General features: G+C 44.6%; 2 protein-coding genes and 1 long non-coding RNA gene across 9 annotated transcripts; 2 read left to right on the forward strand and 1 right to left on the reverse strand.

Moving 5' to 3' along the window:
• The first annotated feature begins 7,914 nt into the window (after positions 1–7,914).
• On the forward strand, positions 7,915–15,108 carry LOC140588233 (uncharacterized). The gene is made up of 10 exons (XR_011989580.1): positions 7,915–8,050; positions 8,189–8,347; positions 8,836–9,047; positions 9,493–9,741; positions 10,812–10,960; positions 11,654–11,760; positions 13,420–13,540; positions 14,223–14,386; positions 14,461–14,604; positions 14,978–15,108. It is a non-coding gene; the product is annotated as an uncharacterized lncRNA (long non-coding RNA).
• Positions 8,341–16,847, reverse strand: il17rel (interleukin 17 receptor E-like). Of its 4 annotated transcripts, XM_023838940.2 has the most exons (18): positions 16,704–16,847; positions 15,739–15,766; positions 15,082–15,225; positions 14,446–14,552; positions 14,243–14,357; positions 13,949–13,993; positions 13,392–13,531; positions 12,794–12,865; positions 12,645–12,699; positions 11,988–12,151; positions 11,852–11,896; positions 11,634–11,688; positions 10,837–10,973; positions 9,660–9,725; positions 9,507–9,564; positions 8,855–8,962; positions 8,636–8,693; positions 8,341–8,537 (listed from the first exon to the last, which is right to left on the reverse strand). In XM_023838940.2, the coding sequence occupies exons 1-17, from the start codon at positions 16,845–16,847 to the stop codon at positions 8,674–8,676; spliced, it is 1,503 nt and encodes a 500-aa protein (XP_023694708.2). In that variant the 3' UTR covers positions 8,341–8,537; positions 8,636–8,673. The 4 variants fall into 4 exon arrangements, 2 of the variants coding, with proteins under 2 accessions (XP_023694708.2, XP_072566066.1); XR_002841438.2 differs by having other exon boundaries at positions 8,636–8,959; XR_002841436.2 differs by having other exon boundaries at positions 8,636–8,962.
• A 40-nt stretch (positions 16,848–16,887) lies between these two features.
• Positions 16,888–26,467, forward strand: acot18 (acyl-CoA thioesterase 18). 4 transcript variants are annotated; one of them, XM_023838964.2, is made up of 11 exons: positions 16,888–17,013; positions 21,728–21,936; positions 22,395–22,494; positions 22,565–22,755; positions 22,836–22,999; positions 23,446–23,565; positions 23,778–23,860; positions 24,050–24,143; positions 24,234–24,314; positions 24,725–24,860; positions 25,381–26,467. In XM_023838964.2, exons 2-11 carry the CDS (start codon positions 21,741–21,743, stop codon positions 25,509–25,511), a joined length of 1,296 nt encoding a protein of 431 aa, XP_023694732.2. In that variant the 5' UTR covers positions 16,888–17,013; positions 21,728–21,740; the 3' UTR covers positions 25,512–26,467. The 4 variants fall into 4 exon arrangements, with proteins under 4 accessions (XP_023694732.2, XP_023694720.2, XP_023694724.2 ...); XM_023838952.2 differs by lacking the exon at positions 16,888–17,013 and adding an exon at positions 20,641–20,785; XM_023838956.2 differs by lacking the exon at positions 16,888–17,013 and adding an exon at positions 20,641–20,785 and having other exon boundaries at positions 22,398–22,494.
• Positions 26,468–27,110: the final 643 nt, after the last annotated feature.

Below are 27,110 nucleotides of genomic sequence, written 5' to 3' on the forward strand. Positions count from 1 at the left end.
GGAAAATCTCACTAGGGGAAACATCTGTCAGCTGTGGGGGGGGGGCTTCTCTGAGTTCCCTGAGAGAACCTGAAGAAGATGTGTTTCTCAGGGGGAAAGGGGGGCAGCTTTGGTGGCTTGTCACTTATCACATTAGAGAGCGGGGAATTTTGGATCCCAGATCTCTGCTTGTCATTAGGAAATGCAGTGGAAGGGGACACTAAACCGATGTGGTGTACTTCAGCTGTAGACCATGATGCTTCAAGATGAAGATGAAAGTAAATGAGGAAGAGGATAACCAGCAACAAGTTGGAGGGACTCAATCATCACAACAATTAACACCCAGAAAGAAGACGGATCATTCTGAAGAAATTCCCTGTATATGGTTGCCAGGAATCAGCACCAAATAATAATAATAACTTCATCTGTGGAGCCCCGAGCACTGTTTCATGGTGTTGATGGAAAACGTTGACTTAATGATGTCATGTTTTGCACGTGCGCGCTGTGCCCTGCCCTGAAGTCCTTGATTAGTGCTGTTCTGCAGAGTGCTCTGGGGCCAGCTGGGAGCTTGTAAACACAGCAGAGACTATCTGCAGCTGACCCACACAATGAACTCCAGACCAGCCATTGAAAACCAGAGGTACCCTCAGGCCAAGATCGGTTGCTCAGGATACAGGTAACTCATATTCCTGCTATTACAAGGCATGCACACATCCTGATCAGGTAACCCACATGCTAGGGTTAAGGTAGTCAACTAATGTCATAATTTTATGGATGAGTAGGGTTGTGTTTGGTATATTATATAAAATGTATCACAAACCCCTACATTGGGTCTGCTAAGGTGATGTAAAAGAGCTCTGAAGCCTTGAGGCTGCGAGAGGATCTCCTCACATCTGTAACCCTCCTTGCCGCCTGGGAAGCCGTCCCAACAACTGCAGCTGCAGCCTTTTTCTCGAGAGAGGACCCAGCCTCTCATCGGTGGCCCCCATCTGAAGTCCGTCCAGAAGCAGCCTCGCACAAAAGCAGCAAGATGTTTGTTTGTGTGGCTTCCAGGTTCTGTTGCTCTGACAACAAGGCTTTGACCTGCTTTCCGATGTAAACATATGGAGGACCAGCGGATCGTAGCCTTCGACTCACAGGAGGGATAATTCAGCCGACTTGTGCATCGCACCAAAACAGGATCAGCCTGAGCTGGCTTCACTGCCTGCTCTGTCTGTGGTTAATGTTTCTCCTGGGCCGACCGATTACAGTAGCTTGAGCTGGGTGACAACTCATTACATTCGATCTTTTCTTATTTAGTCCGTTTCGATCTCATGAGCTGCCATAAGCTCTGTGCTGACATCAGGGGCGGGTTTGTTGTTTCTGGAGCCCAACTGAAAAATTTGCCCTCCCCCTAGATGTTCCAAACACTAAACAAATAGCTAGTGCGTAGAGTCAGAAGATTGTCGCTAGCTAGCTGGTTAGCAGACCACGCTGCTCCAGCATCTCCTAAGTAAAGGAAGCTCGTATTTAATATTTAGTGTTGCGACTGTTTGTGGCCAACGGGGGTGGGGGTGAGTGGTGGTAAACGTCGCCACTGGGTAAGGGTCCACATTCAGTGCTGTACCTCCTGTCATTTAGTAGTACCCCTCCCAGCTCTGTGCTTATGCCATGTACTACTCCTGGGGAAACACCATCGCAAGACAACACAAGACAACTGGATGATGGGATCCTGGTTGAATGGTACAGCACTGGCATATTTACTGTGTTTATGTTCTTCCACACATGGGGTTGATGTGTTTAGGCCTGCAGGACCCGCCCCTTTAGTCACACACCAGGGAAAGCAGTGATTTGTAGCTACTCTGTCAGCCGCCTGAGAGATGTCTTCCCTCTTCTTTGTACAGGCACATGGAAAGTCCTCCTCACCTGACTAATGGGGACAGCGGGTCCCATCCAGATAAAACAAACGCACCATGAGGTCATCAGTAATCGTCCCAAATATGGGACACAGTTACTCTCAGCTTTCTCGCTCGGTGCAGGAATGCCAAAGAGCAGGCAGACTCACTTCAGCTGGACCGCGGCAGGCAGCGGCGTCATCAACCCAAAGACGCTGACTCTCGCTGGCCTGACATCAAGGTGCTTTCTTTACAGTACCACTCCTGAGGAACTTATTAACAATATCACTCCTCACACTAACCAGACTTGCAGATAATCCTCTGTGTCTTTATGCTAACTTGTGGGATCGACTGGATTTAAAATGGCATCTCTGAGGGAAACCTTTATCTCATCCAAAATAAGGGGGGGGGGGGGCAGTTAGTTCTCCTACCGATGAGTGCTGAGAACACCTCATCCTCAAGGGTAAGCCCTCCTGTTCATCTGATGTTCATGGACCGGATCACCTCATCATCCAGGGTAAGCCATCCTGTCCATCTGATGTCCACGGACTGGTTTACATCAGACAAAACCTCAAAGTGCCCACCCCTTTATAAATATTCCTCAGACACATATGAAAATGAATAACAGGCAATTATTTATTTTTAGTTTATATTTTTTCTTTAAATCTAAAATAGAATGAAATGGATTTTTTTTTTCCTGTGGGGAAATGGGAGTTGGACGCAGATGTGAAAGCACACTGTGGAAAATGTTTCGAGTACGATGCGAGGTCTTATAAGAGCAAGTGTGTCATGGATGCAACTGGTCTGGTTTGTGGTGCACAGCTTAAGGGAAGCAGCCCAACTAATTTAAAGACACACCTAAGTTGTCACTACTGTTAAAACACATTATGATCACAGTTGCATTAGTTGCACCGGTGCTCGTGTTCTCCATATGGGCGCTTCTGATTGCAGGTGAGGAATTTATTTCTACTTTGATTTGCTGTGTTCCATACTGGTCAGCTGGCCCTATAATGGGCCAAAGCGTGGGAGCAATTGAACTCCGTTACCAATGCTGCGTTCCATTCACCTCGCAGGTCGGAACTCGGAACTAGGAATGACGTCACACACGAGTTAAACGCGTTCCAGTACAAGTCGGAAAGCCATTTAGCAAAACCAAGACCTGTTTCAAAAAGCAAGATTTCTTGCTTAGCCAGACATCTTGTCGGATTTAAGGTACTTAATTATAAATGGGCTTTATCTCTGTTTACTTACATTTGGCCCAGACTACCTTAAATCCAACAATTGTCCAACTATGCAAGACCAATTAATCCAAGGCTTAGACCAATTAATTGTTAGGCATTGTTGGTAATATCAGTTGATAACAGCATATTACGCTGTGTTGTGCACATAAAACTCCGTAGCAACATGTCCACGGATAGCAGTTGGACAGTATGGTTTGTACGACCGATTTAATGAGCCACTAATAAAACATATGTGTTAATAAACAGTATAAAACTACAGCTTTAACTCTTGTTGATCAAGGGTGCAGCCATCTTGGATTCTGAGCTTGGAGTTGTGTCGAATCCTCCGAGTTCACAAGTCGGAATTCCATTATAAGCATTTTACAATGAGAAGCGACCTGCCGGTGGGCCCACCATTAGGGGGCGGGATTGAGAAAGGGATTTAAGAAGACTGGGACAGTGGGTAACATCTGAGCTCCATTTTATGACTGATGTAACTTGGTTTCCGTTTCTGTTTGCTATTTGAATAGTTCGTTGTCGTTACTGTTGCCAAGGTTCCGGGTTTAGAATGCCGTCTTGTCTATTGTTGAGAGAGTCACTTCATTTTCTTTTCATCCACTCATACAAGCACATCATCAACCAGTATACTGTCCATTTAGCATTTTGTACTTGTTAACTTCTTTTTAAACGCATATCTCCACGATCCATTTAATGTATGAACATTGTTGTCATATGAGGTCACTCTTTTGTGTTATAGCCAGACACCACAAACATGTTTAGAAAGGGTTTGAGGACACCATGAAGAGAAACAGGACTGAAATAGCAGTTAATGTTAAAACAACAGCCCCCAGAGCACATGCTAACAGTGTGTATGCATAAAGACGCTTTCCATCCAATTCAGTCACTCTAATGGTGCTTTTTCACTGCCATCAAGAACCAAGTCGTACCAGACCCATACCGCAAACTGGCAATTTCCATCGCAAAGAATGTGAGCCGTACCCAGTATGTTACTATGTACCCATACACATGCCTAAACCGAACTGGGTACGTCACCATCATCTGATTAGTCGATACCAGTGCCTGGCACATGGATTATCTGAAAGAAAAAAATGGCATATTCAATCCATTATTAATTGTTGTTGTTATTATTATTATTATTATTATTAATAGTATTGCACATCACAATGTATTAATAACTTGAAACTTGAACATTTCCAACCTCCAACTTAAAAAAGTACTATAGAACAGCTTAATGGAATTGATTTCCGTATACCCACACACACACACACACACACACATATACACTACCCTTCCTATTCTACACACCGATCTCTAATGTCACCACAGAAGTTCCTGCTCTTTTCAACTGAATTAGCCACAACTAACACACACTGGCTGACCTCATCAAAGGAGAGATGATGGAGCATGAGGAATGTGAATATCAATCTGAACCTGGCAGTGAGTCTGGGTGGTATTAGAGAGTCACTGCATGTTCCTCTGTCATTATGCTATTCAAAAGTCAGAACCATTAGCAACGTATTAGTGAATCGGTTCATTCCATAGACGGTTGTGAGCTTCAGAGGAGACAAAGCTGCCTGCTGAGGCTCTAGAGTAGTATGTGAAAATCCCTGGAAAACGCTGGAACCACCATGTATGGCACCAATGATCACACCCATTTAAAATGATGTAAATCAGATGAACAGTAACCAAACCTGATGACCCTGTCTGTGTGCTGTATGTATTCGGTTGCAGCCGTACGATGTGGCTGGTTGCGTTTATGTACCTAATAAACTGGCTAGTGAGTCTATCGGCTCACATTCTCTTACAGTATATGCATTTATGGAAAAAAAATCAGTTCATTTCAGATTCTGTTGTTTCAGTGACTCAGAGGTCATACTTATAGAGACGAAAAAGCTGGGTGAAATGTTTTACTCCAACAGAAACAAAGCCAGAGACAACTAACAGGAAAGTTCACATCAGGATAGCGGATGAGGTCATTCCTGCTCTGATTCCTGCCTGCACTTGTGTGGATGTGGTTAGCAGTGAAATCTCACATCATCTTCAAAGCACATCTGACAGCCAGTTACCCTGAGTGGCGAGCTCATGTAGTCGTAGAGGTGTTCGGGAGCGAGAGGTGCGCTCGATTGGCATGCAACGGCTTGGAGTTCCCGCCGCTGAGGTCATCAAGGACAAGGGGATATGCATGTGCATCCCTTATCCTTACTGGGGCTAATCCCAGCCAAGTCAGCAAGGTTCCAGTGTCCAGATGGATGCGGTTTGAGAAAAAAAGGCCGGCCAGTCCCTGGAGCAATTGGGTGTTAAGAGCCTTGCTCAAGGGGCCCAACGGTGACATCACTCTGAAGACCATGGGATTTGAACCAGTGACCTTCTGATCACAGGCATTATACCATTCCCTCATACCCCCTACCTCCCATATCTGGCCTTTGCGTCCTATTGGCCCATGCCTCTGATGACTAAACCCCCACCCCACTGTATTCTAGTATAGGACAATGCCAAGAAAGGGTTCCTGAGACATGCCCACTATTAAGTAAAGAAACCATTTCAGCTTAGTTTTTGAGAGCACCCTCTACTGGACAACTGACATCAATGCACAGGGAACACGTGACACTCGGGCCCCTTTGTGATGGTGACACTCTCCCTGCACTGCTGCACCACCCTGCCCCATCATATTGCTCAAATCTAACCACTGTGTCACATCACCTGGCACGTGGCAAGAGCACGAGTGGCTGAAAAACCAGTGTGCAAAATCTGCCAGCAGCGGGAACACTCTTCTGCTGATAAAAATAAAACAAGATGAGACAGCAGTGCAATTGTACGCAAATGGGACGTGGTAACATGCAATATTGTATTAATAAATACAAGCTGCAAGTGTGCAGGTCGGAATAATAAATATAATAGACGGCGTGTTGTCGTGAACAGAAACAGGGAGACTGGTCGGCGGGGCTGATTTTTACATACCCCACTGATATCACACAGTTCCTATCAGTGGTCAGCAGCACAAAAAAAATAGCATGGATATGAAATCATCATCGAAAAGCAGGCTGATCCCTGGAACTTAGTGTTTTTTACACACTGTTTCTGCATGTTCACTCACAAATGCACACATTCTTTCAGACACACGCGCAGAAAAAGTACGAAACGAAAAGCACCGAGATTAGCTACCACAAAGTATGTCATGCTCTCGCAAGTGATTCCCTGCACCTCTTTGCTTGACGAGAGTCTGCTTGGAAAGGCATCCTTCGCCGGTGCAGCACTGCCCTCTACTGGCTAAGAAATGTCACGATGAAATGCGGCTTTTAGACGCTAGAGGGCGGTATAGAACACCAAATAGCAAGCGAGTTTAGCGGCGATAAATTTAGTACGCGGCGCTCATTGAATCATTTTAACGACGACATTAAGATTAATGACTTAATCTTTACATAATTCAAAAACGGTAATACAATTAATGAGCACTGTTATGTATTGTAGTAATGTCGCAGACTTTATTCAAGGTAGCCTAGTTAGTAGTTAGGCTTTGGACTGCTTTATATTAATAGTAACATTTTAAGTTATTGTTCTTCCAATCCCCCAACGCTTATAGCGGCTGTGCTGTCTCAAAGATCCCCGTGAATCTAAGAGAAGTTGTAGGATGGCGGTAGCGTGATAATGGCCGGGTTTCTCGCACACTTCGTGAACCGGTGCTTCTCAGAAATGCCCAGGGAGGTGAGGTACCGTGCGGTTTTCCGGAGAACACGGCTACTTTAAAGCCATTTACACCGCGTTAGTAAGTACTCAACTCACCCAGTTCATGCCAAACCCTTCTTTGTACCTTTGGAGATGATAATGTGAAATAATAAATAAGCACACTACTTCATAATACAGCTGCCGGACAAACTAATCAATGTGAACATCACTCAGAATGACCATAAACATTTATTGGGTTATGTTCCATTACGCAGCGTAATAATTTACTTTGCATAATTACGCCGTCGTGCCGTTACAGTTACTGGGACCGTGGATAAGGAAGTAAGGGAGCCGGTGAAGACCGGCGAAGGTTGTATCCCGCTTTCCGATCGCTTCGTTCGTGACAATGGCGTTCAGTTTGTCATTCTCTATTCTAGGAAACAGAGTACAAGGAAACAAAACCTTGGCTGGCATAGGGGAAATCCACTGAAAGCACTTCCCCATGTAAATGACAGTAAACGCAGCCGCGTGATTGTACCCAGGTACTCTGTAAGCTGGGCTTTAGAGGAAAAAAAAGTTTTAAAGGGATAGTAAAAGATAGGGGCAGCGAGTTATGGGCTGGCGGTGGTGTGGGAAAGGAGAGCAGGTGGATTGCGAGGGCAGGGGAAGACACAAACTGCGTAGCTGCAGAAAGCCCCATGCTTTCTGCGGTCAAAACCGATGGCGAAATGGCTCCTGTGCCGGATGGTGTGCCAGATTCAGCCGTCACGGTCACACACTCGCCGGTTAGCAGGAGCCGCACTGAGACCGTCCCGGCCTAACGGGAGGCATGCTAAGTGGGCAGGGAACTGCATCGTCAGCCTGTCCGTGCACACACAAACGATTCCGTAGTCTCTGTCCATGGCAAAATGTTTTGATTGAGAAAAAATCTGAGTTTTAAATATAGCATCGGTGGTAAAAAATGCATTGTGATCAAAATGTTCATCAGAATTCCCCATGGGGTTGGACACCTGTCCAAAATATGTGTGTGTGTTTGTGGGGGGGTGGTTCTGGGGGACGCCATGAGCAAAGCCATTTGTGCATCACCAGGGGGCAGAATAGTCGCACTTGCACTGGATCCTACCATAAACCCCTAAACCCCGAAATACTCTGGGACAGCTGACCCTGTGGTCACACATCAAGCATCACTATCACCAGTGTGCCACCACTCACCAGTGCCACCAGTTCTTTAAAAAAAGGGAGAAGGAATTATTGAAAGAGAAACAAAAGAATTCCAATGAAAGTGTGCAAATGGCAAGTAAAACATCATATCATTCATTTGCAGGGTGTTGGAAACGGGGATTCCCTGCAATAAATTCACTTTTGTATGTAAATTATTAAGTTGTGTCCCCCGGATATCAACCTTTCTCCAATTCCATTGTTCCTGCGCAGGTTCACTAAGCTGTGTGGGGCCTGGAATTGGGATATTCTTGATCCCACTTGACTGTCGAGGTAGAGGAAGGCTCCCCTCCATGGGTGAGGAGGAACCCGGCTGTGAATGAGGTCCTCAGGGCCAAGCCGTCAGCTTCGGAGAAGCCAGGTCATAGAGATGTGAGACAACGCCCACGTCCAGTCCTGCTTCATCACTATGATCAATGACAGCCTTGATGGGGGGGCCACCACAATCCACCCAAGCTCCGACTGCTCCATACAGAACTTGGAACTGATGTGTTCAACTGGGTGAAAGACTCCACACGGTCCTCGGCTGGTTGGGTCATCCATGGATGTAGGATGGACAGGACTGGGGAAAAAATCAAGACCTTCAATTGTTCAATCTAAATCACCATTCTCAGTGGCTCCACCCCTCTCAGAAATAAGCACTGTAATTGGCTTACCTACCTGCCACTCACATAGACAAGCACTGCCAGGGCCCCTCCTTAATTTAGCTTTTTGAATACTGGAATCAAGCAGACAGAGATTAGCTTATGCCAGTAACAGAGTGACCAATCCTAAAATTATATTCACAAAAAATACAAATGCTTAAAACTTTTTTGGGGGAGATCACTTAAATATTTTTGTCATTTTGTCATTTGTCACAGAGCAACAAAGGGCACCAACTCATCAATGCACTAAATGCAAGGAGTAAAGTCAGGGTGAGGCAGCAGAGGCTCGGCAGTAGCCAGGGGGCGCCGTTCCCAGTTTTCTCCTCATCTGGGTAGCCATCTGCTGTAAGAACAAAGCAGAAGAAGATAACTATTGATCCAGTCAAACCTGTAAGAAGAATGCCCTGAATGCACCATGGTGTCTGGAGGTACATGTCAAGCAAAGTCATTTATCATCTTAGCAAATGTTCTGAATAACTAAAGGAGAGCAGTATTTCGCTTGACTCATCTGTTTAATTGTTAGTGGCTAGACAACAAAGAAATGCTTGTTCCTGGTTTAAACCAAATCCAGGAAAGAAAAACCTGATCACAACCAGTTCTTATAACCTTAAACATCCCAAACTGCTTGCAAACCTGTAATTTCAACAAATCCCTCCAGAACATTCCCCCAGTACTTCACACACACACACTTTTATACCAGTTACCGTGTTTCATGAGTCACGTGCAGAGTCACTACCCAACAAAAGCTGAGAATGAATTGTCCTTGCTGGCCTTGACCCCGAATGAGTTTGTGACGCTTCTCAGGTGACACAAACTATACAAGATTGTTTTGATTTTTATGTTGAATCTGCCAACTTTATCTGACATTGACAGAACCTGATACTCACAGCACTGGAAGTTACAGTGAAGGACTTGGACGGAGAAGTTGACATCAGTCCGTCTCACCTTTCAGAGGAGAAGCACAAAGACAGTGATCAGGTTTGGCTGTGGAGCCGGTGGCCCGTGTTGATGCTATTTTGATGTTGGGTGAGAAAACGTACCTGAACACAGACACCTGGCCCGCACGTCTCCATGGTTAGGTTGATGTCAACAGGCTTAAATTTCTCCTTTAAAAATCAAATGGTAAGTTTTTATTTATATAAAGGGCTCAGACAGCATGCATCATTTTTTACAAATACTGTATGTTAAATAATTACATGGATGGTGTATGTGCCTAAGATGGTCTGAGGCCATTGCAAATGACTAATGGCACCTTTCCACTGCCACCGAGAACCAAACCAAGCCGTACCGCGAAGAGACTGTTTCCGTTGTAAACTATGTGAGCTGTACCCAAGCCGTACCCACGCTGACACAAGGGGCTCACCAAACCCAGCTGGTTGCATCACCACCATCTGATTGGCCGAAATTCACAGAGATACCGGTGTTCTGCGTATGGATTATGTGACAGAAAAGGGGCATATCCTATGTATTATTCATTATTAGTAGTATCACACATCGCAATGAGTGATTCATTCCTGATTCATTCCTGATTACTCGGAACCTGAAAATGTCCAACCTTCTACTACGGTCAGCTGGTTGATCAATTGTGGGTCGAAAATATTTAAAAAAGAAAAGCTTTAAAACTAACAATTGGCGTGCAAAGTGCATAAGCATGGATTGAGAGCAGTGTGTGTCACCATACTGTCCATATGGTACTGTACATGTCCAATGGAGCCAATTGACCGTACGGAACCCGGGAGTATTGTATAGAATGGCTGAACGGAATAGATTCGTAATGCAAATTTACGCAAGCAAATGCTAATTCCACTAGTGTTTGATGCTAACATAACATGGTGATTGTCACAGACGAGCTAGCAGATATTAGCACATAATAAGTCATGATGTATACAGTGTGAACAATAAACAAGAGTCTCCTCGGTTTGGCATCACTGCCGCTCTCCAAACCCGCCAACGCCTTCACTGAGCTGATAGGTCTGCAGGGAAAAACCGAAACGAGCTGGAACTGCCCTGTAACTAGTCTCTCTTCGCAGTACTGGTTGGGTACGGCCTGGTTACTGTATGCCAGTGGAAAAGCACCATAATTGTGTATCGCCTGTTCTCCTGTGAATGTCATTTCCCGAACTCTCCAGAGAAATCTATGAGCCGTTATGCTGTAATGTATTACATGCTGTAAAATCTCCCCCAACACCAAGGATGGATTTTAGATTGGAGAATTACCACAGCGAGTGAGGCGACTTGGTCACATTCCATGGGCTTGCTGTTCCGGCACAGACCCCACACAACCTCGGTGTTGATGTAGGAGCTCACGGTGACTGTTTGATGTTGTGCCACTGAGCTGAAGGTAAGATCCCAGGCTATAGGAGAATTAACGCAAGCACTGAGCAGTGGTTCCAAAAGAAAATCACCATATTAGCTCTGTGATGGAAATCAAAGTGAATTAGCCTGATAGCATGAGTAAACCGACAACTAGCATAACACACATTACCATGAATTAGCATGCTACTGTAGCTTAGCTACGACACCAGATGATAAGCACTTATAAGTAACCTGCAGTTACTTTCTCTGGTTGCATTGCCTCTCCTGCTCCAGCATGTGATCTCAACATACATAGTTCATTACAGAGGGTAGCCTAGGCTCTATCAGAGCTTGATGCCACAGCTGGGTAGTTCAGGTCCAGAAAGCACAAATCCAGTCCAAGATTTTGTCTCAACTAGCCAGTTGAGAACTCGGTGACTGTGACTCTTCATGCTGAACATGTTGGTTGAAGCAAACTCTTGGTCCGGATCTGTACTTTCTGGACCTGAACTTTCCACCTCTGCTTGCTGCTCCTGTACCAGGGCCCATACCTGCTCTACTTTAACTCCTTGGTACTGACCCTCCATGATCATTCAGCGAATCGATCAAATTTAAATGACGGCAATTCTGTCTGGCTAGTAAAATCCGAAGGACTCATACGGAACGATAAGAACTAAACCAAAATATCTGCTTGGTGTGGTGTGAGCGGTGGACAGTACCTGCATTCTGTCTTACAAAGGGACATTTAACCCAGGACCCTGCGGCCGTGCTGAACTGATGAGAAACACAGGACATCAACAGGAGATGTATAGGAAAGATGATTCAGATGCATGTTTGCAGTTTCAGGTAATAAGTGCTGCTTTGTGTTAATGTGTTTAGTCACCGCAGGAGCTTTGGAAATGATGATGTCACATTTCGGGTGAAGTGCCTTGTTTACCTTCACACAAAGCTTTGGGTGGGGGTCAACCTTGGAAAACACCACCTAAGAAAGAAGCGATTCGGCAACTTGATAAAAGTAGGAAGGCGAAGGGAGGGATACGTTTTCTATAGATGGCAGTATTGAAAGACAACACCTTCTTTGAGCTGACCACTTGGCTGGAATTGGCAAGGTCATGGCAGTCCAGCTCTCCTGCTGATTGGCAGAGTGAGACCACCGCCTCAACGGGGCATTCCGGTTCCCATGACAGCGCCTCCTGCTCGGCGTCGAAGGTCACCCCCTTCCACAGCTCCCCCGTATCTGTGAAAGGCGCCGCTCTCAGTGTCCGATGGCCGTCACTAGCCTTCACAGTTATGAACATATGTTATGTTAACTTTAAAAAACCCGAGATGTTATATTAAATTCCCGAGGAGGTCAGCTGACAGCCCGTCCTTGTCCTATTTTGCCTGGGATAAGAGGCAAAGGGGCAGCAACTGGATCTAATATCAATTAGCAGTGACGATCTAATGAGCACTGCTTGCAGAAATGGACTGGGTTTGTGAAGTTGGAACAAAGTTTTCCTAACATACATAATGAGCCACTAAAGAGTGACTAGTTTAGTAAAGCAGATTTACATGGTGTTGTGCACTGCAGTGTTTCTGCTTGGAATGGACTTAACCTCCCCAAGCGGACGTCCAACTGCAGAGCTACAGCAGCTGCGGCATCTCGAGAGGAGGCTGCCACGTTTGCCGGCCCGGCCGTGCCGCTTCACGGGTTGGTCTCACCCCTGTGGTCGTTACTGTGGGGAACTCACTGTTTCTGAACGGGCAGACTTGTGTTCTGCGGGCGTCGGGCATGGATGACCATCCCTGTGAAGCAGAGCCGCCGTGGTGAGCACAGTGAGCGGGGAGAGTGAGGCTCCTTGGTAACCATCAGCTCTGAATCCAAACGTGATGCACGTACCTCGATGCACAGGCAGGGCAGTGCCCGGGAATAGCGCAGCGTCGCATTCTTCATGGGCTCCTCCTTCTTGATCTGCAGATATCAAACCCACAATCGAGTGGCATAAGATCACTATTTCAACGTTTGTTTTTTTTGATCAACAAAATGTAGAAGTTTCCTAATTTCGTTCCCAGCGGGTACACTTGTGAAACAGCTACTAGGAAGGTGAAACCTCATTGCTAATAAATGAGGATTTTGTCAGCGGTCAGTGTGGCTGGACAAAGCTCTGTAAAGGAATTACTTCACTGTTTCCTCTATTAACAGACTTTCAGTTTGACTCTATTCTGCCTGACTGTGGTTAAATTATTTTGGCACCAAACCTGAAACCAAAACCGGATGCTTCTGGCAAAGAAAAGAAAGATTTTTTTACAGAATAAATTTCTGGAAGTAGAAAGTAAAATAAACTATTACAAGCATAATGAAAGTTCAACCATTGACCCCAACCAGACGGGCTCACTCTCTCTATTGTGTGACTCCTAAATTAACTTCAAAAACATACAAACATGATATGTATCTGTGCATATGCATGTGTGTATGGAGACTGCACTGCAGAACTCACCAATATGTGCTCGCTGGTACCTCTACAGATGAACCCCTTCAAACACAGCCTAAGGCGATAATCCCAGTCCTCCAGGATCCCAGAGACCTTGACGGACAGCTCCCGTCGCTCCGAGTCCACCACATACTCTATGGTTCCACCTGTAACGGGTGAGGGAAGCTCATTTCAGCTGGAATCCTTGGCACAGAAAGGACTGGGAGACTCTCACGTTTAAGTGAACCTTCATCTGCCCTGTCCTTACAATCCGAACGTCCCACATTAAAATCTAGTTAATTCCTATTTTTCGATGAAAACTATGCATGAAACACGCATTTCTGACCTTTTATGTGACTTAAATGTGATATAATTATCTGTGTATAACTTAATTATCTATGTGTATCTTGGACAACATACAAAACATCTAGAAACACTTGTATCTTGTGTTATATTGGACTTTCTGCCTCTATCTGTGAGTACATTGTGCATATAAGAAAATCAGTGACGTTTCTCTTGTCTGAGAGGATAGATTACTATGAATTCATGACATTTATCTGAGTGTGTGTCTGTCCGAGACTTACTGATGCATTCTGGAACATTCTTCCTCAGGTCTACATTATTACAACCTGCAATAAGAGAAAACAAAGAACAGGGATGCAGACTGTATAATTAAATTCTGTATAAATGAGTAACTTTGCTCCTGAGATCGCACACACTTTGGTAGAGTTAGGCAGACTTTCATGTAACTCATTCTGTCACAGAAGATGGTTATTGCTAAAAGGAATCTGTTTCTGCGTGAAGTAGGGTAAGACTTTGCAATGGTTTTGTGTTGATTGTTATTTCCTGAGCCCACAGCATTCAAAGCCATCGCTTGCCTGGCACTCTGAGGTCATGTGACCAGGTCAGGTTGCAGTAGCTGGGGATAGTTTTCAGTGTGACGTGAACATCCAGGCCGGGCCTCACGTCAAAGCAGTCGTCGTGGACCAAGACCTGGCGGAGGAATCAGGAGGCATAAGAAGGTCAGTCATGAAAACTGAACAAACCGAAGAACATCCATTACAGGGTATGGTGTGCAAACCTGCTGTCCCGTCAGCCTGTGCAGGTTCCGCCGGGGGAAGGTGACGGCCCTGCATGTCTCCAGCATCCCAGCAGAGAGCATGCAGAGAGCCAGACCCCGGAGCTGCTCTGGAGGAAGACCACAAAGCCATCAGGGAAGAAGTGGGCATTTCCAGTGAAAGTAAGCTTCCGGAAAGCAAGGAAGCACTGACCAACGGGATTTCCCCATCTCCTACTCCGGGGTAACCTCAGCCCAGGAGCGGGCGGGCGTTAGGAGGGGGGACACAGGGCTCCATTCATGAATGTACAGATAACCCATTTACCTTTGAACGCAGTTTGGAAATCAGTATTTACATGTATCTAAGCTTGACATAATTTACTGCTACTTCTAATACCTAGATAAACATTGAGCATGGAGACAGACCTTCATGCACCAATAACAAGAACTGTAAATCCTGAAAAGATAACATTGTGCTCTCCAATGAAAGCTACCATGATAGTAGATAAATATAATAGTGTAAACATAAAAAGCCAACTAATAATTTCACTTGCAGATTTTTGGAAGTTGGGTTCGAAGTCTAACTGCGTCTGAGGTCCACAAAACGAACGCCGGACACTGTTGTCCTGAACATGGAGCGGGGAAGGAGGTGATACCCACTGGTGAGCTGCACCAGGGCCGTCACCCTCAGGTGCGGGGAACAGCGCTGCTCCTGCTCACACTTCATCACCGTGGAAATAGTGATGCCTTGAACTGTTGTTCGGTTGAGTTCTGTGGCCGTCTCCTTGCAAAATTCAAAGGTCGCTGCAAGAGGGTGGTAGAGACAGACATTCAAGCAACTTGTGGTAAATCTGACGGCCAGGTTACATAACGCCACTCCCTCCTGTGTGAGTCATTCTGTTTCGGACTCTTTTAAAATACTGGAATTTTCTTTGACTTGAGCGGAGGTAGAAGACTTCCAGCAAAAGCGTCGGTTCTTTAGTTTAGGGGCCGGTCGAGTTTCTCGTAGAGGATGTGAGAGCCACCTCAGAGATGTGCCTTTGTTGCATTGGTTCACATCCCGTGGCCGTCTCGTAGCTCTACCCGCCACGTGGAACTAGAGGCTGGAGGGGGTTTGACGCCTCACTGTTTGAGAATGTCTCAGACCTGCGGAGAAGGATGGGCAGGGCGCCTTCCACCTTCACTATGAGATCACCTGTGTACTTGTGCTCACTGATGTTTGTGGGAAGTGTGACAACTCATGCAGAGTCATGAAGAGTCATGTTGAGTCATGCAGAGTCATACACACACACAGGTATTTGTATAGGATGTACTCACAGTGGGACCTGGCTCTGCATTGTACTTCCTGTTACAAAGACATGAAAAGGGAAAAGCCATCGCTTATGTTGAATATGACCAGCCAACCATGTGATCTTACTACCCAGAGCTAATGGACATTTATCAATTAACTCATCATTCCTAACTTATCATTTGTAGGAATCTGACTTGCTCATGTGACTAGAATCTTAAGGAAACAGTAGTTAAAAATAGTGAACGCGCAAACCTGAGGCGAACACATCCTGGTTCATTTTTGCAGGCTTAGCTTGTCAGTGCATTTCTTTCGTAAAAATAGGAACTGTGTTTGTGAAATTAGGTAATGATTAAACCGCATATTCACCTGAATGGTGGCCACCTGCTGTGAACGATAATATTTATTTGTGTATTAGTATAGATTATCTAATGTGAGCCCGTGACTGTTGGATTCAAACACACATTTGAATTCAATTTGAATGTAAATGTTTATTCAGTTCATACGTGTCTGAATTTCTTCAGTGAATGTACCCCATGAGTATTTTGCAGACTAAGTAATCAGCATTGTGTTTACTACTCGAAATGGGCTGTTTTACAGCACGTAATTAGCGGCTGGGTACTTGTGTTTGAAGGCGATGAAATACTGGAAAATACATCTATTTCACAGTACACTGGGAAGCACTGACAGGCAATTTTTATAAGCAACATTTCAAAACACAGAGAACTTCATCACTGTAAGGTCTCAAATGTAAAGAATCATTAGGTTCTTGAGTTCATCGCAGACGCGTCAGTCAGTCCGAGTTTGAATGATGTACAGTACTGAATATCTCTTGAATGATGCATAATCTATACAATTATTCACATTCGTGTTTTCAGTAAACCTTTTCCCAGGAATTACACATCAGAATCAGGTCAAGAAATTTCCATTGGCAATGTACACACAATGTAAAGGGGGTGGGTAATATTAATTAGGACCGAGTTGTGTTCATTACCTGAGAACAGTGTGTACTACAGTGCTGCATCCTGTCCATCATGCCGCCTTCAGCCAGGACGCCGCAGGCTGTCAGCACCATTAGGAGAGCGGATCGCATTCTTGTTCTTCCCCCTCTGGGCCTGTCTCCCTGGTCTCTGATCATCCGACTCGTTCTGCTTTCAGGGCAAAAGTTCCCAGAGTCTCGGGTCTTGGTCCCTGATGTGATGCCGGTCTCCTCTCTCTGCTTTCTCTGGCCACGCTGTGGAGTCTGACTATAAAGGAGTCACTCCAAGCTCCACCCCTAAGAAGTTTAACTGTCTGGCACAAAGGTAAAAAAATAATTATAGATATTTTTAATATGTAGAAAGTTAAACCTGAAGGCGAGTACACAACCATTCGCCAGTCTCCGTAATTTTATCTGTGTTTACTAGAGTAAAGACTGCTTGTAATATTTTGTGAATGTTACCAGCACTCAGTGTAAATGTTAGTCTACTTAATGGTGCAAAAAAAATCTCACAGCAAAGCTAAATGAACATGTGTTTCTAAACCACATTAAAATCTAAAAGCTTAAAGGGCACAGGGGCATCTCAGTGCTGCACCTCAGCTTCAGCACACAGACCTTCATAGAAGCTGAGTTCACTCAGGGGGGGTGACAATTATGGGACACTACAACTTCAGCTTCATAATTACATAGTTTAGTCAGTCGGTTAGTTTAGTTTGGGTTAGGTTAGTCATTTTATCGGTGCTGAGGTGAAATCTGAAAAGGTAAATTGTCAGGTAATAGGTAAGCTGAGCAGAGAGTTAACGTTTGCCCCAAAGGTGTTGTGTGGAAGTGAGTGAGTAAGTCTAGCAGGGACATTAGCTGAATGGGCAGATAATGAGGTCCTGACCTTTTAGCTGCTTAGTAAAACAAAATGCCCTTTTCCTGTTTATCGTAAAATAAACAGTGCAGTTTATTTATGAGACCTATGATACACAGTATGTATTGAAGTGTATTTCCTTTTGCATTTGAAGAATATTGGCGTACGACTCTGACTCCTGGAGTAAATGTTGTTGACATTAGACCTTGTGTGGGATCTGGACGACTGAGCAGCACTCCTTACCGTAAAATTCAGTTTCATGATGCAATGATTGTGGGGGTTTTTCTTTGTTATGGGGTTTTCTTTAGGTTTCCGAATTCCAAGTAAAACCATAGCTATTGATGATGGGCTTTGTATTAAATCACTTAATGCCATTTTCATTACCTGTTACCGATTCGGGTAGCGGGGGAGATGCCAGGCTGGCTCGAGTCTGGGCTTCCCCAAATGAATGCTGGGTCAGCCGACATGTTGATATACTGTGAACTTTATTACATAAAAGTATCGAGTAAAAGGGTCACATCCCAGGACACAGGGAGCATTAAGCAGGTTTCAGTTCATGCCGGGGTACACGCTCACGCTCACGTACACGCTCACACTCACGTACACGCTCACACACATGCACACGCTCACACACACGGCGGGCTATTCAGAGACATTCTTTCAACGAAGCGTATGTTTCTTTGACACAGTATGGATGGGACTCCAACCGACAACCCAGGGGTTGTGGTCACTGTCAGCCACCATGCCATCCAAACCTGAGATGGGTGTAGTCCCATGTCCCACTCAGCTGAAAATATGATACCCATCTTAATTGGTTTGGGCCCTTTTTCAGTACAGCTATTAATAGCAGTGATGAGGAACTCGAGGGCAATTGCGTAAGTTCATCATGATCTTGTTATACTTTTATTGATGTTACTCATGGAGGGAGCCGTTTGGTGACCCACATCACAGACTTTCTCTCCAAGGAGAAACCAGCCTTTCATGTCTGGTCAGGTCCTTCCTCTGATCTTCCAGCCCAGGCTATAATACAGGTCTCTGGCCTTCAAGCTACAGCCTCACTTACAGGCAAAGCTGACCCACCCTGAACCCCATAGGAACACTTCTGGGATGTCTACCTGAACTGGGGGGCCACGTTCCATATCCTGGAACGGGAATGCAGACCTGTCTGCATGCCTGAATCGGAAGGGTATGGATTCAACAGACCCTGCACTTCATTTGTAACCTTGCCCAATATGATTTGCTTTCGTGGGGCCCAAAGCTACACTTCTGGCCTAGTTTGACCATGAAGGTCTAGGCCAGGGGTCACCAACATGGTGCCCACGGGCACCAGGATGCCCCCAAGGACCACAAGTTGCCCACAGACCTGTTCTAAAAATAGCACAACTCACCAGTAAGCAGCGTCTAAAATTTAATTTTATCCTGTTGCTATTCTTCTTTAATCACATTTACATTTATATAGATTTGAAAATGACAATATCTAAAAAAAAGCATTTAAAACATGTTTACTATACATGAAGTTTAGATAAGTTTAGGAGGGCGTTTCAAACTGGTAGCCCTTCGTATGGCTCAGTACCCGTGACGTAGCTCTCCGTTTCAAAGAGGTTGGTGACCCCTGCACTAGGCTCTGCCTAAGCACCTAGCAATCAAGTCAGAGAGGATGCAGTTTCTATCGACGGTATTTATTTTATGCGTTAGATCATCTGCATGAGAGCGAGCCAAGTACAGTAGGCCTATATTTACTTTAAAAAAAAAAAAAAAAGTTCCTCTTCTTGCAAACTGTGCTCTGAGATGCAATGGCAATCAGACGAATCGCGTATAAAATATGAGTACGAATTTTCGTAATGATTAACGTAATCACTGGCGTTACAATGGATCAGTTCTAACGGATCACTGCTAACTTGGCGAACAGTACTGTTTACTAGCCGCTGCTGACAGGTTCCCCGTAAGAGTTTCGTTTCCCTTTAAGTCCCATTTACGGCGATACATTTAATCTCCGAAAGGGGGAAATGCCATTTATTTGCGTAATTATGGATATTAGCCTATTACTTTTTTTACCGGCTTAATTAAACAATATTACACATTTGAAGTATGAGATACCGTATTTGAAAAGTAGTGTGATAAGGTACTCTTCTTGGAAATTAAGGTGTAAGATCGCATTACGTTATGAAAACTTGATGTTCCATTTAAACATTTATTTTAGCAAATATACATTTATGTTTTTTTACCTTATTCTCCGCGCGAAGTAGGTCTGCATATCATCAGCTTGATATCCATTACACCTCAGAGATATTGTCATATCCTCTACGACCCCCCCTCAAACCAAATTGTAAACTTTAATTATTATTATTTAACTATTATTATAACATTCCAGAGTATGTTGGTTATCTTTCCTGTAATTACAGTCAAGCTCTTTACTGGACAGAAATTACTGAATGAATGATACAGAATGAATCATCTTACAACAACAGCTTTATGAGTCACCCCCGTTCCGGTACATCATCTCTAGACTGTCACTAAAGATTTTCAACCCTCGAACAATCACCTGGATTAAAATAACTGATTAATTTACAGCTCGGTGCAATTCCAAGTTAAGTAAAAGGAGAGTAAATCTAAATATGACAATATTTATTAAGATAAGACATAACAGTCGATTAATAAAGATAAATCTGGCGTGATTCGCGGGTCCGCTGCCGCCGTTCCATCCAGTCCCGCTTCATACCTCTGTTGTCATACAGTGTGGCGCTGGCAATAGAAATATGAAGTATTACGAGTGCGTTTTAGGTTTCAACTTGATGGGATATTTTAAAGGATCGCTCGGGCCTGGACCCACGTGCCCTGAGGTGCAAAGACAGCACGAAGAAAACGAAAGATTTTTTGAATGCAAAAACATTAAGAAAAATTGAGAAAGCACTGCGAAAACAGAACAAATAATAAAAAAATAAAACGCGAAAAAAATCTTTTTTTGTGTGTTTTCTCAATCGTTTGTGTTTTTTTAATTTTGTGTTTTTCCGTATTACTAATCCTTTCAGCATTTTCTTAATTTCTTTTTCGCGTTTTCTTAATGCGTTATGTTTCGCACTTCCGGACCACCGTACACCTGCGCTCCACGCATGCGCTCCTGAGGCGACCCGTTAGCCGTGTCCGAACTGCTTCCTCCTGCAGATCGGCCGTCGCTGCGAGTCCCCATCGCCGACGGGATGGTACCCCACTTTGGCGAGGCGAAATCGCACGGTGGCGCCCTGTAAGTTCACTGCAAGATCACTGTCGCTCGCTCATTTAAAGAATTTCCCCACGGGGATTAATAAAGTGTACATTATTATTACATTATCATCTAAATCGAGCAGGGAGCTGAAGCGCTGTCACTCGTCATTCATACATATGATTCAGTTCTTCCTGTAGGAAACTTGAAATGTTCTGGGAATTACATTTCCGTTAACATTACGTTGTTTAACGGCTTGGCTGGCTTCTAACTTAAGGGGAAAAATTGCGCTTACAGTATGAAGCGTGTATGCATTAAAATTATATCCTAAGGCTGGCTAGTTGTACAAATAAAAGAGGAGTCAATAGTCCGATCCGGTTACTCTTTACCATAGTTGTAGATTGTAGTTGCAAGTATTGATTAAGCTTCAGGTAGTAAAATATAGAGTATATATATTGGGTTTTTTTTTTGTATGATAGTATATTTTGGAGGGTGTGGTCTCTGGTAATCTTAGAATACATTACAGTTTCTCGCCTAAAACGGTCAAATAATTTCAGACAACGAACAGGGAAAGTAGGTGAAATGTCAGCCTACTGAGTACGACGGTTGTCCACGTGACTGAGCCGATATTGACTAAGCACTTGCAGAACAAAGTGTCAGGGCAGCGGGGGATGTTTGCGTGATCAAAGCGGTTGATCTCTTGGTTGAAGTTCACCTAAAGCAGAAGCTTTCCAGGAAGAGCAATCCCATACCTCACTCTCTGCTTCATTGTAACTTTGGATGCTTGAAGTCCATAAAAAAAAAATTCCAGCCTCACAAAAATTGTAATTATTCTAAACAGAAATGTTGATCATTTAGGCATGGGATTACTTAAAGATTGTGTGTCTTACCTACAATCATCTGCTAGCGTTTTTATGGGCATAGCTTTTGACGATAAAGCGTGACTGAGTTTGCATTTACCGACATATAGTTGATGCTTTTTAGGTTAGCAAGCCCGATGTTGGGAACTTGTGCGTGCCCACTGCTCGAGGTTCGGCCATCCAGAGGACTCGTGGATGAAAAGTTTCAAATCGCCGTAGAGAATTTACCGCCTGCCCACAAAGTGACCCTGCACTCACTGCACCAGTCTGAGGATGGCGACTTCTGGGAGGCGTTTGGGTTCTACGTTAGTGACGCTGATGGCCGAGTCACGGGTCAGAACTTTTGGTTCACCGTAAACTGTTATCCGTTCACATTTCAGCATGTTATAACAACAGATATATTGGCTGAAAGGTCTTTGACTAAACTGTGCTCACCTCAGAATATAACACCTGCAGATATTGCCCTTGGTATGCCTGTAATTTGTGCACAATGGTCGTGGTATCATTCACAAGTGGAACCTTAGAATTTTAACAAAGTGAATTATTTCCCAGTACAACTATAAACTGTAATTAAATAATTCAGTTCCACAATCTAAATTGATTATCAAGGACCTTTAAATATTAACTGATCCAGAGTTTCAGTTCCCCAAGTCAAACAGAATGCCGGAGCTGTACAGCTTTGTAACATTCAGACAGCCGTGGTTTCATTTTAGCAGCCGCCTTCTGGCAGATGGATATGGGCTGTACTCCGCTTGGCCTTCTTGTGTTTACTGTGGCCTCTGTGCTTACAGCAGACCGGCACGAAAGCCTGGGGGGCACGTACGAGGGGGTCGAGCCCATGGGCTTGTTGTGGAGCTTGAGGCCAGTTCCGGGAAGCAGGACGGGACTACGGTGAGTGCGGCCACCACCGCGGGATGTGAGCCTGGGGCCCCGTGGCTTAAACGCTGACCTCCCCCCACAGCTTGCGAAAGAAGCATGTGGCTTCTCCAATGGTGGTCTGCATCTCGATGTACGAAGGTCACGTCAGCCAGAGGTTCGGGGAGCTGGTGGCTTTGGCGTGTGCCGTCACCGAGCGCTGGTACATGGGCCCCGGTGTTCGCAGGGTGGACGTCAGAGAGGGTGGGGTCACCGGGACCCTCTTCCTGCCTCAAGGTAACTCGGAGCACAGCGGCTCGACTCATTGGTCGATCTGAAGCTCGGCTCACATGGGTAAACATGTCCTCCTTCCTCAGGTCCTGGACCCTTTGCAGGTGTGCTGGACATGTGGGGCGGGGGCGGGGGGCTGGTGGAGTACCGTGCTGCCCTCCTGGCCTCGCATGGATTTGTCACCATGGCACTGGAGTACCTCCCTGCAGACGAGTCCAGAACCGCTGATATCGAGTTTGGCTATTTCGATGTAACTGCCTTCCTCTGCTTCCTCTCTGCCCTCCTCTCCATGTCTATGCTGCCAGCTATGTGCCTCTCTGACCAGTGGGGGACAAGGACATACAACAGACTCCTGGGGGGAGAGTCCTGTCTACTCAGTTCCACCTACATGCAGTTACCAGTAGATGTCACTATGGAGTAATGAGCAGGGGAAAATCACCAGATACACCCCTTGGGAACATTTATTTTGTCCCACCTAATTAACTGGCTCACAAAAGATATGAATGAATTACTTTCAGTTCTGAAATTATAATTCAAGACTTCAAAAAAAGTGAAGCACTAAGATGCATCCCCCCCCCCCCCACCATATGCAAATCGCACTAAATGTAAATACTGCATTTTGTCTCATGAAATCAAATACATAATTTCTGTTTTATTTGAAAGACAGTCCAGTAATATTCATTTATTCTCACAAAGGCAGCCTTTAAATTAGTGCAAGAGCACCCCCTTGTGGCCAGAAACAGTGTTGCAGTGCTGGGTCTGTCCTTCGGAACCTCTGTAGCCTTATCCATGGCTGCATTCTCTACAGTTGTCAAGGTCAGTCTCTGCCTCCCTCCTCACGGTCAAATATGCTGTTTTTCTGTCTGCCGCATGAATATTTTGCTACAGAGAGCCGTTGAGGTAATACTGAAGGCAGTGTTTTATAAAATCCTCTGAAGTACCTTTAATAAATCTCAAAATGAGGTTGTTTGGATGTCAGTGGTCGTCTTCAACCAGTAATAATATTTCTGCGACTTGTGTCGTCCCAGCCCAGGTGCTGCGTATGTATCAGCGGCAGCCACGTCCATCCCATAAACAAACCCATTCTTTCAGTTTTTGAGGAGATTAAGGAGTAAGGCTTCTGCTTACTTTGATATTTGCAATCAATTCTGTGATGTTTTGTGTGTCTGAGTAGTTTAAATGCATAATATTTTTAACAGATTTTTTTTTTTAAAGTGTCTCGTTGATAAAATCATGATATCCCCTGTAGGTCAATGGTAGGGATTCCTCTGAGCTTCACCAGATAAAACCTTCTTTCCAGAAATTTCCAGAAAACACGTTTTGATGAAAACAACTATTTGATCTGGAGGGACGTGATTTTGCCTCTGCCATCTGAGCCTAGCATGAAAGTAGATGTAAGTGTTTCCCAGGCTTTTGGCCACGGCTTCGGTATTTTGGTTACCAAACTGCTGTTTCGCGCCCACATCCTTCTCCTGTTTTTATAGGTTGGGAGGATCAGGTGTCCGTTACTGGTGATCGTCGGGCAGGATGATCAGAACTGGGCCACGGTGGAGTCGGCAGAGGATGTGAGTCTGGCACCCGCTGCTATTTCCAGTTGCAGACGCTGCAAACCTCCGGCATATCGATGTCCGTGTGTTTGTGTCCTGCCATAGTTTGGCGTCTCGTCCTGTGTGTTGCCCTGTCTTGTGCCCTGGAAGAGGTTCCACGTTCTCACGGCCTTGAACCGGACAAGCACTTATGAATGATAGACTGATGATCTAGCACATTTCTGCAATTCTGGATGCTGCTGAAAACATACTAAGCACCTTAATCACAGGGGTTAAACCTGAAACTAGAAGCACCTAGAACCTTACAAATCCTTGTTACCTAATCACCTCACCCAAAGGGGGAAATGGATCTGATGGGTGTATATGAGTATTCCAGTCGGAGTCTATTTGTTGGAATGCAGGTTGAACCAATGACCTTCTTTCTGTAGATGCAGAAGATGATGGAGGAAGCTGGGAACAGCCACCTCCTGACCATACTGTCGTACCCTGGAGCCGGACATCTCATTGAACCACCCTATAGTCCTCATATCCGTGCCAGTAACTTTGTTCTGCGTGGGGACAAAGGTACTGATCAGAAGTGTATTTGGGTTGGTTACTGTTCAGCCGGGGACTCAATGGATAGTTCACTTTTAAAATAAACAGTGGGCTGTTAGCTTGTGTCCCCGGCTTTGTGCTAGATTGCTTTGCGCCATGTTGAGCTATTGAACAGACACCCCAGTAATTCATAGGCTCACCTGTTTTTCCTTTCAACGGTCACTGCAGCTTTCCATGTCCTTCCTCAAATAACCATAAGATGGCAGCAAAGCAAATTAAAGCGTCATAGCTCTGTTGGCCATGTGTTATGGTTCCTGAGGTATCTTGTCATTTATTACAGAGAATTGCAAGAATTTGGAAATGATACTGCGCTAACAGAAACTTAATTTATGTCTTATTGTGCACTTTTAACATTTACATGCTTCTATGAGCTTTTCTATACATTTTAACCAATGAACATGTTTAAGTCAAGTGACGTCTAATTTTCTTCTCTCTGCTCTCTCCTGTCGCTGTTGACTTTTTGTCTAATTTAATTTTGATCGTTTTCCAGTCATTATGCTGTGGGGGGGGCAAACCAAGCCACACGCAGACGCCCAGGAAGATTCCTGGAAGAAGATCCTGGAGTTTCTGCAGCTGCACCTCTATCACGGCCAGGACCCTGCTCCCCTCGCCAGGCTCTAAGCTCGCCCCCGCCACAGCGAAAGTCTGGAGGTGGATGGTGACACTGTGGCGAACTCATCCGCCAAAAAAAAGGCTTCAGACCAGGTTATACTGAAGCCAGTGTTTTATAAAATCCTTTCAGGTTCCGTTAATAAATGTCAAAGTGAGGGACTGAGAATAAGGAACATACAGCAGACCAGCAGTCCTAGCTGTGGAATTCTGCTCCATCAGAACCTAATGAGGTGAGCTGCTGGAACTGCTCTAAATAAGGTATTATTATGATGGTGTCCGAATTCACCTGGCGGCAAACAGAAGGAACCTGAAGTCCTCCAGGCTGCGTGCTTCTTCATGGAAGACGGTTCCTAGCTTCTGCCTTTTCAAACTGACGTTTGTTACTTAGTAGTGGATAATGAAGTGACTGCAGCAAATGTCTCACGTCAATGCAGTAAAACTATGGTACCCAGTATTAGAAAAATAACACTATTAAACATTTACGCTAAAGAAAGTCCTTCCCCTTGTTCCAGCTGTTATTTACTTTGTGATCTCTTGTGCTGTCTGGAATATCCGACATTACAGTGTGTTAAAATTGCAGTAATCATTAGCGGGTTTGTGTATGTGTGTATAAAAGGATTATACAAAATCTGTTATAATTCTAAATTATAATTATATATACAATTGTGTTTTTCCAGAGTAATGTTAAGAAATCTGGAAGATTTAACTGTCTGGTAGTGCCTTGGTCCTCATCGGATATGCAAACTTTTACTGTAAACTCTCTTATGGATACAGTTAAATAACTGCCTTTGTGTGGTTTAGTTTAAATGTGATTTTTAAATGCATTTCAATGAAGTAAGATAATTGCTACAGACTGGGAACTCTTCATAATGATAGTTTTGTTCTAGAATGTAGTATATAGGTTTTTTTCTGTAATAGAAGAACGAAGTATCAACTTTAAATAAAACATCACTTACACTACAAAAGACTTTCAGAGTTCATTTCCTATGGACCATTTGTGTTCATATGCTATTTGTTCTAAGTTTGATCCCTCGGTTGAGTTGATTTAATATATTTTGTAATTCAAAATGGCTATGGATAGGTGTTTGACTTTTATTCTGTGTTTATCTAAGTAGATGACTTGGTTTGGGTTTGGCAGGGGGTTTGTAAAGAGGTCGAGCCCCAGGTGACAGCGGTTCGGGGGTCCAAGCTGACGACTCCCTGCCGTGGTCAAACGACTAGGGCTGATTTTAACATTTCTGCACTGATAGTCTCTGTCTCATGCTATATTTTGCCTGTCACTTCCATACCAGATAAAAGTATCTTTTACAAGGGAGCACATGAGCCAGATGGTAACCTCAAACCGGACAGGACCATGGAAACTAGGCCTAAGTGATTAATGGCCAGTCATTTCATATGTATTTCAGAGTTAATTGATTTTCCCCATCTATGGAGATATTTTCACCGCCCACGATTGAGCGTAATGATTTAACAGGAAATCATAGCTAAGGCCTGTACGCGTGCCTGCCGCAGTGACGTAGGGAATCTCTCTCCTTCGCGTTTGTCGGCATCTCCCGATTAACAGAAATAGGTGTTAGTCACGCTGGATTTTTTTTTATCGTAGGTGTA

This window comes from Paramormyrops kingsleyae, chromosome 3, assembly GCF_048594095.1.
Source record: "Paramormyrops kingsleyae isolate MSU_618 chromosome 3, PKINGS_0.4, whole genome shotgun sequence".
In the NCBI taxonomy this organism is placed as follows: domain Eukaryota; kingdom Metazoa; phylum Chordata; class Actinopteri; order Osteoglossiformes; family Mormyridae; genus Paramormyrops; species Paramormyrops kingsleyae.